The sequence below is a fragment of the Neomonachus schauinslandi genome, chromosome 3, assembly GCF_002201575.2.
Source record: "Neomonachus schauinslandi chromosome 3, ASM220157v2, whole genome shotgun sequence".
NCBI classification, from domain to species: domain Eukaryota; kingdom Metazoa; phylum Chordata; class Mammalia; order Carnivora; family Phocidae; genus Neomonachus; species Neomonachus schauinslandi.
This window is the reverse complement of record NC_058405.1, coordinates 100,779,462-100,797,482: the sequence shown is the minus strand read 5'-3', so window position 1 is coordinate 100,797,482 and position 18,021 is coordinate 100,779,462. Positions and strand designations below refer to the sequence as shown.

The 18,021-nt window shown below is 40.0% G+C and overlaps 2 protein-coding genes across 3 annotated transcripts in view; both read left to right on the top strand.

The window, feature by feature from the left end:
• Window positions 1-2,576, top strand: part of MCM6 (minichromosome maintenance complex component 6) — a 32,291-nt gene extending 29,715 nt beyond the window's left edge. For both annotated transcript variants that reach the window (XM_021695819.1, XM_021695818.1), the window contains one exon: window positions 2,110-2,576. In XM_021695819.1, the coding sequence (XP_021551494.1) occupies window positions 2,110-2,226 (117 nt within the window). In that variant the 3' untranslated portion in view covers window positions 2,227-2,576. The remainder of the gene's footprint in view (window positions 1-2,109) is intronic.
• A 5,991-nt stretch (window positions 2,577-8,567) lies between these two features.
• The window catches only part of LCT (lactase), a 50,129-nt gene continuing 40,675 nt past the window's right edge, over window positions 8,568-18,021 (top strand). Inside the window, exon 1 of the mRNA XM_021695865.2 lies at window positions 8,568-9,207. Coding sequence (XP_021551540.1) covers window positions 8,568-9,207 — 640 coding nt within the window. The remainder of the gene's footprint in view (window positions 9,208-18,021) is intronic.

The following is an 18,021-nucleotide window of genomic DNA, read 5'->3' as shown; positions in this document are numbered from 1 at the left end:
AACAAATCAGAATGTTTTAGTGCCCTACCTTCCAGTCCTTCCCTCATGTTTGCAATAAAATCTAGTCTCCATACCATAGCCTGCAAAACTTACACAGTCAAATCCCTTGTTCACCTCATTGCGTAGGACTCTTCCTGTTGCTACTCAGTGGTGCTGGCCTTGTCACTATTCTTAGACACACCAAACATGAAGACCTTTCACTTGTCTTCCTCCTTTGTCTCTTTACCCAAATCCTCTCTTCCATTCTGATGTCTGCTCAAATGTTACATTCTCAAAGAGGTGGTTCTTGCCTGGCCTGTCAGAATAAGAGCCTCCTTGGTATCACTCCCTAACCTGCTTCACGTTACTTCATAGTGCTTATCATTGTCTGTTCAGTTTGTCTCATTAGAATGCAAGCACCAAGAGGGCAGGAACTTTGTTTTGTTAACTACTATATCCCCAAGATCTGTAGTGGTGCCTGGCACATAAAGAGGTCAAATATTTATTGAATGATTGAATATTTCTGTTTAAACGGCAGATTCAGCCATCCTGCAGTTCACTTTACAGTGTCCACTATATGAATATTATGGGTGTCACATATCAGTGTTGTGTCATCTGAAAAGTTATTTACTTGTGGGAGTAGATGTGAGTGTATGATTACAGGTGGTGTCTGTTGGAGCGGGGTGTTGAGAACAATTACTCAGATCAGAATTTAATAAATAATATCTATGAAGATAAAGCTGAATTGGGGTGGTGTGCATTCAGAGGTCTTTCTAGTGCTGGGCAGTGTTTGCACCAGGCCAAGCCCTTCCCTCCCTAGTGTCTCCTGGGATCAGTGTAAGATAAAATGACCCACACAAGAAACCCACATTGGGACACCTGGTGAAATTAGCTGTTCTGAACTGGGGCTACCTTTTTAACTTTACACAACCTGAGCTAGCTCACTACAGAATACTAGAGAAATTATACTGTGCTGATAAGGTGTTCTCCCTGTGAGGGTGTGTTAGTACATAAAGTGATCTCTTGAAAGTGTTCAATCCCTCTTAGTGACAATAGTGCTCCTACTATGGGACATTTCTGCCCTCTTTGGATCAAATCACTGTTTCCTGAGTTCTCTATGGGCTTGGCCGGAAGTCCCTCTCCTTTGTGGGTTAGTCTTGTTTTTTTTAGAGAACACACATGCCCTGGGGAGCCGGGGGGAGGGGCAAAGGGAGAAGGAAAGAATCTTAAACAGGCTCCACGCCTGATGCGGGGGTTTGATGTCACAACTCTGACATCATGACCTAAGCTGAAATTAAGAGTCGGATGCCTAAGCAACTGAACCACCAGGTGCCCTTCATTTGTTTGGTTATTTTAGAATGAATTACAGGTACATGTGGCATGTTCTACCTTTTTTTATTAGCTCAGAGTGAAAATTTTTCCATGTTGATTATCTTTAGATTCTGCTTCTAACTGAATTATGAAGGGATGGTATATGAAAGAGTTCAGTGGCCAGTAATTAGAAGTTAACATAAGTGAAATTAAAACACTTTTATCAGAGTGATAAACAGAATGATAAGCATATTTATCATTCGATTTTACACCGTTGCATAATCTTAGAATTCATGCATTGTATCTTACCTTTTTTTTTTTTTTTTAAGATTTTGTTTATTTATTTGACAGAGAGCACAAGCAGGGGGAGCAGCAGAGGGAGAGGGAGAAGCAGGCTTCCCGCTGAGCAAGGAGCCCGATGTGGGGCCCTATCCCAGGACCCTGGGATCATGACCTGAGCTGAAGGCAGACACTTAACTGATTGAACCACCCAGGCACCCCATCTTATCTTTTTTGAAATTATATTTATAGGCTGTAGTATGCCAGGAAACCTTACTGAAATCACAATGCTGTTGAGCTCATCTATGTATTTTGTAATTTTTCAAGAGGTTTATGGTATGAAAGGGTCTGTATCCTAGTGGGAAAGGAGTTTAACAGAACCTTGGTAAAGATTTTAAGGGGTAGTCCTTTTTCTAAGTCCTTCTGAAGGGGAAATGGAAGAAAATGCTAATAGCAAACACTCAGAAGGATCAAGTTCTATGGATGGGGGCATTTTTACAATACCGCTGGAGACATGAGGACAAATGTTTGTGTTCACAGGATCATGTTCTAATTGAGCTCACCCAAGCTGGATTGAAAGGCTCCACAGAAGGAAGTGAGAGCTATGAAGAAGATCCCTACTTGGTAGTTAACCCTAATTACTCGCTTGAAGATTGAGATACTGAAAGTAACTAACTGAGAGACTGTGGCCCCTACGTCCTGGCCTGGAGTACAGATGTAGCTCTACTAGCAAGAGAAACGTTTCTGGGAGCAAGGCTTCAGTAAAATTTATTTTGAGGAGTAAGAACCTAGTTGGTGTCCTGTATGTCACATTCCTGTAATACGCTTTTGTATTAACATAAGCTATGTTTATTGTCTAAATGAAGTTGGAACCCAGTGTTTGGTCTCTGTAACCAAGACCTTGTTTTCACATATATAGGAAAAGGTGCAGTACTTTTATGGTATGAATCACTTTATAATTGTCAGTGACTGCTTTTCTTCATCAAAATAAAATAATATGTTCTTCAGTTGTCTATTGGATTTATTTCCTCCCTTCTCTATTACTGCTTTCATCTGCAGTTGACCCTTGAATAACATGGAGGTCAGGGGCACCAGATCGTCCAGTCAAAAATCTGTGTATTAATTTTGGCTTCCCAAAAACTTAACTAATGGCCTACTGTTGACTGGAAGCCTTACTGATAATATAAAGAGTTGATTAACACATATATTGTATTTTTTTTAAGATTTTATTTATTTGACAGAGATAGAGACAGCGAGAGAGGAACACAAACAGGGGTAGTGGGAAAGGGAGAAGCAGGCTCCCCACTGAGCAGGGGGCTCAATCCCAGGACCCTGAGATCATGACCTGAGCTAAAGGCAGACACTTAACGACTGAGCCACCCGGGCGCCCATATTGTATTCTTAAAGTAATACTTTTTCTTAATTTTTTCAGTATTTCCAGGCTATAAGTCTTGTCTACAAGTTTTTTCAAATTGTTGCAGATCTCTAAAAAATTTTCCAATATATTTATTGAAAAAATCCATGTATAAATGGACCCACACAGTTCAAACTTCAATTATTCAGGGTGGTGGGGGGCAGCTGTACTCACAAACATGAGTCTTTCCCTTTTTGTTTAATGGGTAGGTGGGTGGAAGTTTATAGCATTATAAGCCTCTAGGATTAGGTTCCTGTGAGGAGTCCTTCTTAGAATTAGTATGACGGATAAGGGGCTTTGGAGATTACTTTCCAAGATTTATTCCAGTTCTGTGTTTTATTTTTTCAGACAGTTTATAAAAATGAAACGTTTATTATACTTTTTCATCATTAGTATGTTCATGATGTAGCAGTTCACACTTGCACCTTTTAACAACAGATGGCATTTGGGGCCCTGCAGGACCGGTTAGGGAATGTTTATATGTTTTATGTGAGTTCATTCTCCAATGGCTTGAAAACAGTAGAGTGAGGAGGACTGGGAATGGATAGAGAAATTGTGCAGTTAGCAGATACAGACTATAAACTCCTCTGTCAAAAGTATGTTCCTAACTAATGAAGGTAGAAGCTGTTGGGAAGAGGAAACCTCAGGGTTTAGGATACCAAGCTTCCTGTTGAGGGAGTTAGGAGATGCTAGCATAGGCACAAATAACAGGCAGGACATTCAGTTAACAGGCTAGTGAAAACTCGGGACAGCAAGAAAGAGCCCCTCTCTGCACTGACTTCCAACATGATGAAATGAGATGGGGAGGTCCTGAAAGAAACACCCTGACAAATTTGAACTTTAATTTGATAAATATTTACCTAAAGGGAAATTTGAAGCGTAGGAAAGATGAGTTTTTTGGTGACTCCTCCTCTTCCCAATTTTGCCATTTGAGTGGGGGCTTCCAGAGCAAGGTGAGGTCATTACTATAAATAAAGCCCCAGTTTTTGCATGTCTGAATAAGTGTGCTTGTATTTCCACACACCCTTCTGTACAAGTTACTTGTCAAGGAGGTGAAGTGGCTAATGGATGATGGAGCATGTATAAGATCCTTATGGAGAAATTAGACATGTGTTTAGTAAATGGATAGATGTAACATGTTTCTGAATGGGAAGACTTGAATGTTTTAAGGTAACTGAGCTATAATGTATTTCCCACAAAATCCCCACAGGATTAAAGAAATGACTACATAAATTGTGGTACAACTGTACTGTAGGATATACAAACAAAAATGGAGTAAACCTACATGTTTGAAATGGAAATTACCTCCAGGACACATGGAAAAAAATGCAAATACAGCCATAGGAGTACCTAAGTACATAAAGCAAGTATTAATACACCTAAAGGGAGAAATAGGTAGCAATACAATAATAGTAGGAGACTTCAGTACCCACTTTGATCAATGAATAGATAATCCAGACAAAATACTAATAAGGAAACATTGATTTAAATGACCTGTTAGACCAGATGGACTTAACAGGCCTATATAGGATAGTCCATCCAAAAGTAACAACACATGTTCTTCTTAAGCACACAGGGAACATTCTCCAGGGTAGATCATGTTATGCAACATAATAAGTCAATAAATTGAAGAAGATTGAAATCATTAAGCATCTTTTCTGACCATAATCTAGTGTGAAACTAGAAATCAATTACAGAAGAAAACGGGGGCACCTGGGTGGCTCAGTCTGTTAAGCATCTGCCTTCGGCTCAGGTTGTGATCCCAGGGTCCTGGGATTGAGTCCCGTGTCAGGCTCCCTGCTCCACAGGGAATCTGCTTCTCCCTCTGCCCCTCCTCCCACTTGCTCTCTCAATATCTCTCTCTCTCAAATAAGTAAAACCTTAAGCAAACAAAAAAAACTGGGAAATCAACAAGTATGTGGAGATTAAACATGCTACCAAACAACCAATTTCAAAGAAGAAATAAAAAATTCTAAAATACCTGAGACAAATGAAAATGGAAATACAACATACAAAAATTTATGGAATGCAGCAAAAGCAGTTCAAAGAGGGAACTTATTTTTTGTTTGTTTGTTTTATTGATTTAAGTAATCTCTAAACCTAACATGGGGCTCAAATTCATGACCCCTAGATCAAGACTCACACACTCTTCCAACTGAGCCAGCCAGGCGCCCCTAAGAGGGAACTTTACAGGGATAAATAGCTACATCAAGAAACAAAGATCTCAAACAACCTAACTTAACATCTCAAAGAACTAGAAAAGAACAAATGTTAGTAGAAGGAAGGAAATAAGAGAAAATAAAGACTAAAATTAGACAATAGAAAAGCTCAATGAAACAGCTGGTTTTTGAAAAGAAAAAACAAAAGACAAACCTTTAACTAGACTCACCAAGAAAAAAAGAGAAGACTCAAAATCCAAAGGAAGAGGAGACATTAAAACTGATAGCACAGAAATACAAAGGATGGTAAGAGACTACTATGAGCAATTGTACACAAATAGAACAACCTAGGAGAAATAAATTCCTAGGGGCGCCTGGGTGGCTCAGTTGGTTGGGCGACTGCCTTCGGCTTAGGTCATGATCTTGGAGTCCTGGGATCGAGTCCCACATCGGGCTCCCTGCTCAGCGAGGAGCCTGCTTCTCCCTCTGACCCTACCCCCTCTCATGTACTCTCTCTCATTCTCGCTCTCTCAAATAAATAAATAAATAAATCTTTAAAAAAAAGAAATAAATTCCTAGAAATAGACAACCTACCAAGACTGAGTCGTAAAGAAATTGAAAATCTGAACAGACCAATTACTAGTAAGGAGTTTGAATCAATAATCGAAAACCTCCCAACAAACAAAAGTACAGGATTATATGAATTCAATAGTGAATTCTACCAAACATTTAAAGAAAATTAATGCCAGTCCTCCAACTCTTCCAAAAAATAGAAGAGGAGGGAACACATAAACTTATTTTACAAGGCCAGCATTACCCTAATATCAAAATTGGACAAGGTCACCAAATGAAAAAATTACAGGCAATGTCTCTGACGAACATTGATGCAAAAGTCCTTACGTAATATTAGTACACCAAATTAAAAAATATATTAAAAGGATCATACACCATGATCAAGTGGGATTTGTTCCAGGGATGTAAGGATGGTTCAACATCTGCAAATCAGTGTGATACACCACATTAACAAAATGAAGGACAAAAATATGACCACCTCAGTAGATGAAGAAAAAAGCGCTTGACAAAATTCAACATCCATTTATGATAAAAACTCAACAAAGTGGCTGTAGAGGGAATGTACCTCAACATAATAAAGGCCATATACAACAAACCCACAGCTAACATCATACTCAAATAGCGAAAAGCTGAAAAATGTTCACCTAAGGTCAGGAAGGAGACAAGAATGCCCACTCTCACCACTTTTATTAATCTAGTATTGGAAGTCTAAGCCAGAGCAATTAGGCAAGAAAATGAAATGAAAGGGATCCAAATCAGAAAGGAAGATGTAAACTGTCATTATTTGCAGATGATATGATATTACATATAGAAAACTCTAGAGAATCCACCAAAAAAATTGTTGGAATCAATAAATTCAGTAAAGTTGTAACATACAAAATCAATATGCAAAAATGTGTTGAATTTCTATACACTAACAATGAACTATTGGAAAGAGAATTTAAGAAAACAATCTCACAATTGCATCAAGAATAAAATACCTCGGAGTAGATTTAACCAAAGATGTGAAAGACCTGTACACTGAAAACCGTAAGACATTGATGAAGTGAATTGAAGAAGATACAAATAAATGGGAAGATATTCCATGCTCATGAATTGGAAGAATTAACATTGTTAAAATGTCCATACAACCCAATCTATGGATTTAATGTAATCCCTAACAAAATTCCATTGGCATTTTTCATAGAAATAGAACAAATAATTCTAAAATGTATATGGAACCACAAAAGGCCCTGACAAGCCAAAGCAATCTTGAGAAAGAAAAACAAAACTGGAGGCATCAAAGTCCCTGATTTCAAACTATATTACAAAGCTATAGTAATCAAAATAGTACGGTATTGGCCTAGAAACAGACACATAGGTGAAGGGAAGAAAATAGCCCAGAAATAAACTCACACATATATGGTATAACATGAACAGCTAGCTATCCCCTTTAAGCAGAAAAATGAGAACTCAACAAGAAGATAATATTTTCATCTTTCAAAGTGTGAAAAATGTGAAGTTTTATAACAGGTGTTAGCAAAGTAGAGATTTAGGCATCCTCCTAACATTAGGTAGGATTTAAATTTGAAGAAGCCTGTTTTGGAAGACTATTTGGATTTCAATCAAAATTCTCATGTGTATAACATTGAGTCCAGAACTTAATTTCTAAGACTCTGTCTTAAAGACATGGTCATACATCTAGACAAAGATGTATAGATATAGATATTCATTTGCAACACATTAAAATTAGGAATCAACCAGTGTTCTATATGCTAGAGATTCAATTAGGGTACATCCTTATGTGGAATGCTATGCATCTGTTAAAAGTAAGTGGTTCTATATATTCTGATATAGACAGAGTTCCAGAAGCTGTTAAGTGGAAAAAAAGAAACCTGAGGAACAATACATAAGGCATAATCCCATATACGTTAAATTATACGTTTAAAATGTTATACACTTACATATGTTTGCATTTGTATATATTTAGTAATAGTTTTCATTGAGTTGCCTTGTTCTAGACATGCTAAAGAATGATCTCATTTCATTCTCACAACTTATCTATTCACTATTTTTACCAATGAGGAAACAGACATGGAGAAATTAAGTAACTTTCACCAGATAAGATTTAAACCCAAGCATTCTGACTCCTGAATAATCATTGAACTACAGAAAGAAAGAAAACTGGAAGGAAGCACAGTGTTGAGAGTGCTTACCTGAGGAAGGCAAGGGGGGCTGGGGAAGGGGAATTTGCAGGTTTTTCATATATGTTTCTATATTTGAATCTTTTACACAATGTTCATCATTTACTTATATATATTTCTTTACATTTTATAATTTTTAAAAAGATTTTCTCTATTTATTTTAGAGAGAGAGAGCAGGGGGAAGGGCAGAGGGAGAGAATCTCAAGCAGACTCCATGATGAGTGCAGAGCCCGATGGAGGGCTCGATCCCAGGACCCCAAGATCATGACCTGAGCCAAAACCAAGAGTCCAACACTTAACCAACTGAGCCACCCAGGCGCCCCTACTTACATATTTTTAAGGGGGGAGAAAGGCTTGACAAGGATTCACCTTTGTTCTATTATGTAAACGAATTTTTAAATAATTCATAATTCAGGGAAAAATGTGGACTACTTTTCCCCTTCATACATTTTCCAGGCTCATCTGCTTAAATTATGTGAGATGTTTGAGGTTTTCGTGTTATCTCTATGGTCTTTAAATTTTTGATATTATGCTGGTAAGCCGTGCACTGATTTCATTACCATAGATAACCCAGTTAAATATTAAGTGTTAATAATCACTTAGCATTTTACAACCTAGCTATTGTTATAAAAGTAAGGATTCCACATACTTCCTAACAGGTCCTTGAAAATGGAGCTGGCTTGGAATTCAGTGTTTATTGTCCTCCTAAGCTTTTCATGCTGGGGGTTAGATTGGGAATCTGATAGAAACTTCATTTCAGCTGCTGGTCCTCTCACCAATGACTTGCTGTACAACCTGGGTAGTCCACCGGGAACCCAAGGTTCCAACTTTGCAGCAGAGGACAAAAGCGTTTATGTTTGTCAACAACCACTGCCTTCTTCCCTGCCGGAGTACTTCAGGCGTGTTCATGCCAGTGAGATCACCCATTATAAAGTATTTCTGCCGTGGGCACAACTTCTCCCAGCAGGAAGCTCCGAGAACCCAGACAGCAAGACAGTGCAGTGCTACCGGCGATTCCTCGAGACCCTCAAGACAGCGCAGCTTCAGCCCCTGGTCGTCCTGCATCAACGGACCCTCCCTGCCAGCACCATCCGGAGAAGTGCAGTCTTTGCTGATCTCTTTGCAGACTATGCCACATTCGCCTTCCACTCCTTTGGGGACCTGGTTGAGATCTGGTTCACGTTTAGTGACTTGGAGGAGGTGATAAAAGAGCTTCCCCAACAGGAATCAAGATCTTCACGTCTCCAGACCCTCACTGATGCCCACAGAAAAGCCTATGAGATTTACCATGAAAAATATGCTTCTCAAGGTAAGTGCACACCACCCTGATGGCTGACCCACTGGCCATCTTCATCACCCACCTTCCCCTACCCTCCTTACAGCAGGACTTCGCATTTCTTCTCACTCCCCTTCAATAATCTTGTCATGTGTATTCATTAGTGAGAAAATAACATTGTACTGAAAACTTCCCCATGGAGAGGGGCACAAGTGGCTCATATTGCAGAGTGCCCAGCATTCCCTTTGAAAATCTCTTTTCAGCACTCCTTCCCCAATCCTGAGTCTGTGCCACCATGGAGTATCTTTCTGCCCTTCCTTCTCCAGTCCTGCCTCCGACTCTCCAAGGCTTCAAGATTGCCCTCAGTCTCCCCTTTCTCTCCTGCAAAGCAAGTTATGCATTCTAGCTGAAGTTTTCATTCCGGCAAAGAAGACAGATAAAATAGGGATATACTGATAGGTAGTGAGAAGAGCGTAATTGCAATTGTCCGTATTCCTGCTTCAAAGCTAATTTTGATTCAGGTTCTGATTCAGTAGGTTTGGGCAGAATGTATATTTGTATACATAGTATGTAACATATATGCCATACTTGTAAATCCTACTGTTTATACTTAAGATATTTTATAAGTATATTCTCATTTTATTAAAAATTCATTGAAAGAGAGCATGATTTTTTTTAAAGATTTTATTTATTTATTTGTCAGAGTGAGAGAGCACAAGCAGATGGGGAGAGGCAGAGGGAGAGGGAGAAGCAGGCTCCCCGCTGAGCAGGGAGCCCGATGTGGGACTCCATCCCAGGACCCTGGGATCATGACCTGAGCTGAAGACAGACGCTTAACCAGCTGAGCCACCCAGGTGTCCCGAGAGCATGATTTTCAATGGTCTTACAGATTCTCATCATATAAAGGGATCAGAGTTTTAAATATTTCTTTCATGGGGTGCCGGGGTAGCTCAGTTGGTTAAGCTCAGGTCATGATCCCAGAGTCCTGGGATCGAGCCCCAAGTCGGCCTCCCTGCTTATCGGGGAGCCTGCTTCTCCCTCTCCTCTCTGCTTGTGCTCTCTCTGGCTATCTCTATCTCTTGCTCTCAAATAAATAAATAAAATCCTTTAAAATATAAATAAAATAATATATATATAAATGAGAGAAATATTTATTTATTTAAAGATTTTATTTATTTGAGAGAGAATGAGAGGGGGGAAGGTCAGAGGGAGAAGCAGACTCCCTGCTCATGGGGAGCCCAATGCGGGGCTCCATCCCAGGACTCCAGGATCATGACCTGAGCCGAAGGCAGAGGCTTAACCAAATGAGCCACCCAGGTGCCCCATATATATTATTTTATACATAAGTTTATTTAATTTTCACCATTATGAATTACACTGCAATGAATGTTCCTATATATAAACCTTTGCCTACCTTCTGATGAATTCTTTCTGATTCTTGGAATTGAAATTACTAGGTCAAAAAACATGCATTCTTTAAGACTTTAAAGCATGTTGCTAAATTATCTTCCAGAAAAGTTTTAATAGTGTATACCAACAGTTTTTTTTAAAAAGATTTTATTTATTTATTTATTTGAGAGAGAGAGAGAAAAACAGCATGAGAGGGGAGAGGGCTAGCGGGAGAAGCAGGCTCCCCGCCGAGCTGGGAGCCCGACGTGGGGAGCCTGACATGGGACTTGACATGGGATTCGACAGTGGTACCCGATCCCAGGACTCTGGGATCATGACCTGAGCCCAAGGCAGTTGCCCAACCAACTGAGCCACCCAGGCGCCCCAGTGTATACCAACAGTTTTAAAACTGCTCTGACCCGACTCAGCCTGTCTTCAATGATGTAATCATTTTTGTTATTGGTAATTTGACAGCTGAAAACTATTATCTTCTTATATGCTTCATTTGCATGTATTTGATTATAAAGAGATCAAATATTTTTTCTATGTTAAAAATGAAAGCAGGGCAAGGGAAGAAAGTGTGAGTGTGGACAGGGCCATTTCAGACGGGGGTGTCGGGAAGATTGTCTCAGAAAGGACAGCAAGGGAGGGATCTAGCAAATGGATTGGAGAAGAGGATTCCAGGTGGAGAGAAGAGCCCCTGCAGGGGGACAGCGACAAGCCCAGCAGTCACTTTAGTGAGCTGGGAGTAGAGGGTGGGAGATGAGGAGAGGTTGAATTTGAAACTGGATTCTTTGGAAAGAACCCTCCTTGGAGAGGGTGAGCAAGTAAATGTTTGTTGGCTATAATTCTACTGAAGAAGCACTGGGTAAATGAACTTTGAAAGAAGGCAAGACTGAACTTGGTTCATCTCAAACAAAGGAAAATCTATCTTGTTTTGAAGACAGACTCCATAGACTTATTTTGATTATAAAACTATATAAACATGTTTATTAAAATGTTTGCAGATTCCATTTTTAATCTTCATCAGGTTACTAAAGGCTGCTTTTTAAGCTCATATTTTCCTTTTATTCTGCTGCTCATTCCTCCCATCCTTCATTTTGTGTTTCATCAATATCATTAGATTTTCTACCCCAATATAATGCAGGACACAAAATAAATTCTTTTTCCAGTCTCCTTCCTATTCCCAAAGGTGGTTTTCTTCTTTCTCTCTCTTATTCTCCTCTCCCTTTTTAGTCCAATCCCATAGCCTTTTGTTCTTTTTAAAATATATCACCTAATATACACAAAAAAGTTGTATAAAATATATTGGTTAAAAGCAAAATACTATAAAAAATTACTGAACTGCTTTTTTTAAAAAAAAGCAAAATACTATAATAAATACCCAGTGAGTGACTTCTCAATCCAACAATTAAAATAGAATACCACCTCAGATCAACTAGGATGGCTGTAATAAAAACAAAACATACAAAAGCAAGTGTTGGCGATGATGTAGAGAATTTGGAACCCACACCACTGGTGGGAATGAATGATGGTGCAGCTGTTTTGGAAAACAGTCTGGCAGTTTGTCAAACAGATAAACTTTAGAGTTACCCTATGACTCAACGATTCGTCTCTTAGGTATATCTCCAAGAGCAATGAAAATAAATGTCCGGGCGAAAACTTATCACAAACATTCATAACAGCATTTTTCGTAATAACCCAAAGTGGAAACAACCCTAATGTCCCTCAACTGATGGATAAACAACATGTGGTGTATACATAAAATGGAATATTAATTACCCAAAAAGGAATGATACATGCCACAAAACAGGTGCACCTTGAAGACATTAAGCTAAGTGAAAGCAGCTCGTCAGAAAAGACCACATATTATATGATTTCATTTATATTAAATCTCCAGAATAGGCATAGAGACACTACAGTAGATTAGCAATGTCTAGGGCTAGAAGAGAGAATGGGAAGTGACTGCTAATGGATAAGAAATTTTGGTTTTGGTGGTGAAACTGTTTTAGAATTAGTGGATATGATTGCATAGCTTTGTGACTATACTAAAAACCACTGAACTGTATACTTTAAAGATTTCATTTTTAAGTAGTCTCTGTACCCAACATGGGGCTCCAACTATCATCCCACTATCCCTGTTCCCCTCTGTCACCTCAGCCCTAAACAACCACTAATTAGCTTCCTGTCTCTATAGATTTCCCTGTTCTGAACATTTCATATGAATGGAATAATATAATATGTGGTCTTTTGTGACTACCTCTATTGGGATTTGTTGGATATTTCTCTCATGGATAGGCTGAGATTATGAGTTTTAGGAAGGAAGATTACAGAATAAAGTGCTATTTTCATCATATCATATCAAGGGCACATACCATCAACATGATTTATACTGTTGAAGTTGACCCTGATCACCTAATTGAGATTGTATTTGTCAGGTATCTCTAGGGTAAAGTTACTCTTTTTTCCTCCTTTCCAACCTGCACTCTTTGGAAAGAAGTCACCATACACAGCTTACACTTAATGACTGAGGAGTTATGCTCCCTCATTTTTTTTTTTTTTTAAGTAAGTTCCATGCCCAATGTGGGGCTTAAATTCACAACTCTGAGATTAAGAGTTGGATGCTCTCGGTGCCTGGGTGGCTCAGATGGTTAAGCATCTGCCTTCGGCTCAGGTCATGATCTCAGGGTCCTGGTATTGAGCCCCACTTTGGGCTCCCAACTCAGCGGGGAGTTTGCTTCTCCCTCTCGCTCTGCTTCTCCATTTCCCTCTGCCTCTCCTGCTTGTGCTCTCTCCCTCAAATGAATAAATAAAATCTTTTAAAAAAAGAGTTTAAAATAAAAGAGTTGGATGCTCTACTGACTGAGCCAGCCAGATGCCCCAAGTTATGCTCCCTCTAACAAGTAGTTTTTTAAAGTTATTTTCTAGGGGTACCTGGGTGGCTCAGTCAGTAAAGCATCTGCCTTCAGCTCAGGTCATGATCCTGGAGTCCTGGGACCGAGCCCTGCATCAGGCTCCTTGCTCAGCAGGGAGTCTACTTATCCCTCTCCCTCTGCCCCTGCTCATCTCTCTCTTTCTCTCTCTCTTCCAAATAAATAAAATCTTTTTTAAAACAGTTATTTTTAAAACTTAACCAAGGAGGCAAAAGACTTGTACACTGAAAACTTTAAAACATTGCTGAAAGAAGGTAAAGAAAACAAAAATAAATGGAAAGACATCCTTGGTTCATGGATTAGAAGACTTAATATTGTTGAGATTTCAGTACTACCCAAAGCAATCTACAGATTCAATAAAATCCCTATCAAAATCCTAGTGACAGTTTTTGCAAAAATAGAAAAATCCATCCTTAAATATGTATGGAATCTTAAAGGACCCCAAATAGCCAAAACAATCTTGAAAAAGAGCAAGGTAGGGGTGCCTGGGTGGCTCAGTTGGTTAAGCAACTGCCTTCGGCTCAGGTCATGATCCTAGAGTCCCGGGATCGAGTCCCACATCGGGCTCCCTGCTCAGTAGGGAGTCTGCTTCTCCCTCTGACCCTCCCCGCTCTCATGCTCTCTCTCTCTCTCATTCTCTCTCTCAAATAAATAAAATCTTTCAAAAAAAGAAAAGAAGAAAAAGAATAAAGTTGGAAGACTCACATTTCCTGATTTAAAAACTTACTACAAAGTTACAATAATCAAAATAGTGTGGTACTAGTGTAAGGACATACATATATACCAATGGAATAAAACAGAAAGCCCACAAATAAACCCTTGCCTATATGGTCAAATGATTTTCTACAAAAGTGCAAAGACTGAACTTTCAGTGGGGAAAAGAGAGTCTTTTCAACAAGTGTTCCTGGGAAAACTGAACATCCACATACAAAGGAACAAAGTTGGACCCTAACCTTGCACTATATACAAAAATCACCTCAATCATTAAGAATGCTCAGCCATTATGGAAAGCAAATCAAAACCGCAATGTGATATCCCTTCACATCCATAAGAATAGCTATTATTTTAGAAAGCAGAAAATCACAGGTGTTGGTGAAGATACAGAGAAATTATAATCTTTATGCATTGCTGACAGGAGTGTGAAATAATGTAGCCAGTATGGAAAAAGAGTATGGCAGTTCCTCAAGAAATTAAACATAAAATTACCATATCATCTAGCACTTGTGGGAACAGACACAAAAGAACTGAAAGCAGGGACTTAAACAGGTATTTATACACCTATCTTCATAGCAGTGTTATTTACATAGTCAAAAGTTTGAAATAACCCATGGATGGATGAGTGGATAAACAAAATGTGCTATTTACATACAATGGAATATTATTCGATCTTTTTTTTTTTTAAAGATTTTATTTATTTATTTGAGAGAGAGAGAACACCTGAGAGGGGATAGGGTCAGAGGACGAAGCAGACTCCCTGCCGAGCAGGAAGCCCGATGCGGGACTCGATCCAGGGACTCCAGGATCATGACCTGAGCCGAAGGCAGTCGCTTAACCAACTGAGCCACCCAGGCGCCCTATTCGATCTTAAAAAGAAATGAAATTCTGACACATACCATAACATGGATGAACCTTGAAGACATTATGCTAAGTGAAATAAGCCAGTAACAGAAGGACAATTATTGTAGGATTCCACATACACAAAGGACCTACAATAATCAAATTCACAGAGACAGGAAGTAGAATAGTAGTTACCAGGGACAGGAAATGGGGAGTTACCTGTTCAATGAATACAGAGTTTTAGTTTGAGATGTTGGAAAAGTTTTGAGGATGGATGGTGGTGATGGTTGCACAACAAAGTGAATGTACTTAATGTCACTGAAATGTACACTTAAAAAATTTAATGGTGGGACACCTGGGTGGCTCAGTCGGTTGAGCTTCTGACTTGATTTCAGCTCAGGTTGTGATCTCGGGGTCGTGGGATCGAGCATTTTGTCACGCTGCACACTCAGCATGGAGTCGGCTTGTCCCTCTCCCTCTGCTCCTCCCCATGCTTGAGCTCTCACTTTCTCTCTCAAATAAGTAAAATCTTTAAAAAAAAAAAAAATTTAATGGTAGGGGTGCCTGGGTGGCTCAGTCGGTTAAGCGTCCGACTCTTGATTTCAGCTCAGGTCATGATCTCAGGGTCATGAGATCAAGCCCTACATTGGGCTCTGCACTCAGCAGGGAGTCTGCTTGAGATTCTCTCTCCCTCTCCCTCTCCCCTTCCCCAGACCCCATCCTCTCTTTCTCTCTCTCAAAAGAATAAGTAAAAATAAAAATTTAATGGTAAGTTTTATGTTATATATATTTTACCAAAATTTTTTAAAAAATTATATTCTGGGGCGCCTGGGTGGCTCAGTGATTAAGCATCTGTCTTCGGCTCAGGTCATGATTCCGGGGTCCTGGGATCGAGCCCCACGTCAGGCTCTCTACTCAGCAGGGAGTCTGCTTCTCCCTCTCACTTTCCCTCTGTTCTCTCTCTCTCTCTCAAATAAATAAAATCTTAAAAAAAAGAAAGAAAGAAAGAAAACAAAATATAAGTCTTTCATTTATTTCATGACATCCCTGTAAGGGATAGTTTTGAGTAATCTGCCTTTTGCAGCATTTTAAGAAGTATAGTTTATGCTTGCACTGGGATAAGTTTGGCAACCATGGTGGGGAAGTTTGATTATTTTGTGTAAGAATTTCTGGAACTTCAAGTACATTTGTTCACTAATTCTAAAAGCAGCTTACAGAGTCAAATAGAAATGCTTTGTGAGTTCATTCTGCTTAGGGATTAACTGTAGTCTTGTTTCATTTCATTAGTCTAGAGATGACACTAAATTGTACATCTTAAAATGTTAAGCACAAGCTGTATGTTCCATGTGTGCTGACACGATGATGGACCAAAGCACGGAAATCTGTGAAAGGCGAAACGGAACCATCAGGCACAATCACTGAGTAACTAGATAATGGCGCTATCTTATCAGAACGAGGACTGAATGTCTCTAAGTGATATTCCTTACTCAGAAGATTTCAAAGTTCTATCATGTTTATCAAAATAAAGCCCCTTTGGGGGCACCTGGCTGGCTCAGTTTGAAGAGCGAGCAACTCTTGATCTTGGGGGTTCTGAGTTCGAGTCCCACATTGGGCATAGAGATTACTAAAACAAAGCCAAACAAAGCCAAGCACTCTCGTAGTTCTCAGTGGTGGTTTCATTGTCTCAGGAGATCTCCTGAGAGAATTTGGATGAAAGTGAAGTCAGGCATACAGCCTTACAGTTTAACTCTCAAACTCCGTTTTTTTTTTCGGTTTTTGTTTAGTGTTTCCAAACCCCAGGTCCGCTATGCATCCAGTATTGAAGTTGATATCTGGAGGGATTAAGGAGATGTTTTAAATTTTGCTCCTCAGCAAGCACACAATCCAGGGGGAGAGAAACACTCAGGCGCAAGAAAGAATCCTAGAGCACAATGCAAACAGCTGAAGAAGCCCTCCCCCACCGCAGTGCTTCTCAAAGGGTGGTCAAGAGCACCTGGGAGGCTCCTTAAAGTGCACTTGTTGTGGGGCTCAGCCCAGTCCGCGGACAAGCACGTGGGGGATTCCGAGGCACACAAGTACCAGCACCACTGTAGGTAATCCAAGATCAAAGCAAGTGGGTCCACGCGGCAGGTGTTCACAGTGCCTTCGGTTCCCCTCTGGGCATGCGCAGTAGGGTCTGAACAGCTGTTCCTCCAGTGAGTGAGGACCCGGGAACAGTAGCTTCCCGAGAGCACCCTGCGTTTAAGCGGGTGAGGACGCAGTTCTCCCCACACCGCCTTCTACACTGTGGAGGGGCAGGGCATGGTAATTGCTTTTATTCTTCTTTTTTTTTTTTTTTAAAGATTTTATTTATTTATTTGAGAGAGAGAGAATGAGAGAGAGCGAGTACATGAGAGGGGGGAGGGTCAGAGGGAGAAGCAGACTCCCTGCCGAGCAGGGAGCCCGATGCGGGACTCGATTCCGGGACTCCAGGATCATGACCTGAGCCGAAGGCAGTCGCTTAACCAACTGAGCCACCCAGGCGCCCTGCTTTTATTCTTCTAAAAGACTTAACAGGTGTCCTGTATTTCAGAGTCCTGCTTTAAATGGAACATTCTGTAAAGGGACTTTTTTGTTTTTAAAGCCACCTTGTTATCCAAAATCTTTCAGCTGGGGTAAAGTGATGTAAGTGATGTTTTTAAAGCCACCTTGTTATCCAAAATCTTCCAGCTGGGGTAAAGGGATGTAAGTGATTTCTTCAGAAATCCTCCCCCACCCTTTTTTAAAGGCTTTATTTTATTTGAGAGAGAGAGAGAGCACAAGCATGGGAGGGGCAGAGGGAGAAGAAAACTCCCAGCTGAGCAGGGAGCCCGTTGAGGGACTCGATCCAAGGACCCTGAGATCATGACCTGAACAGAAGGCAGTCGCTTAACTAACTGAGCCACCACCCAGGTGGCTTTAAAAAAGAAATCCTTTTTTAAAGTCGATG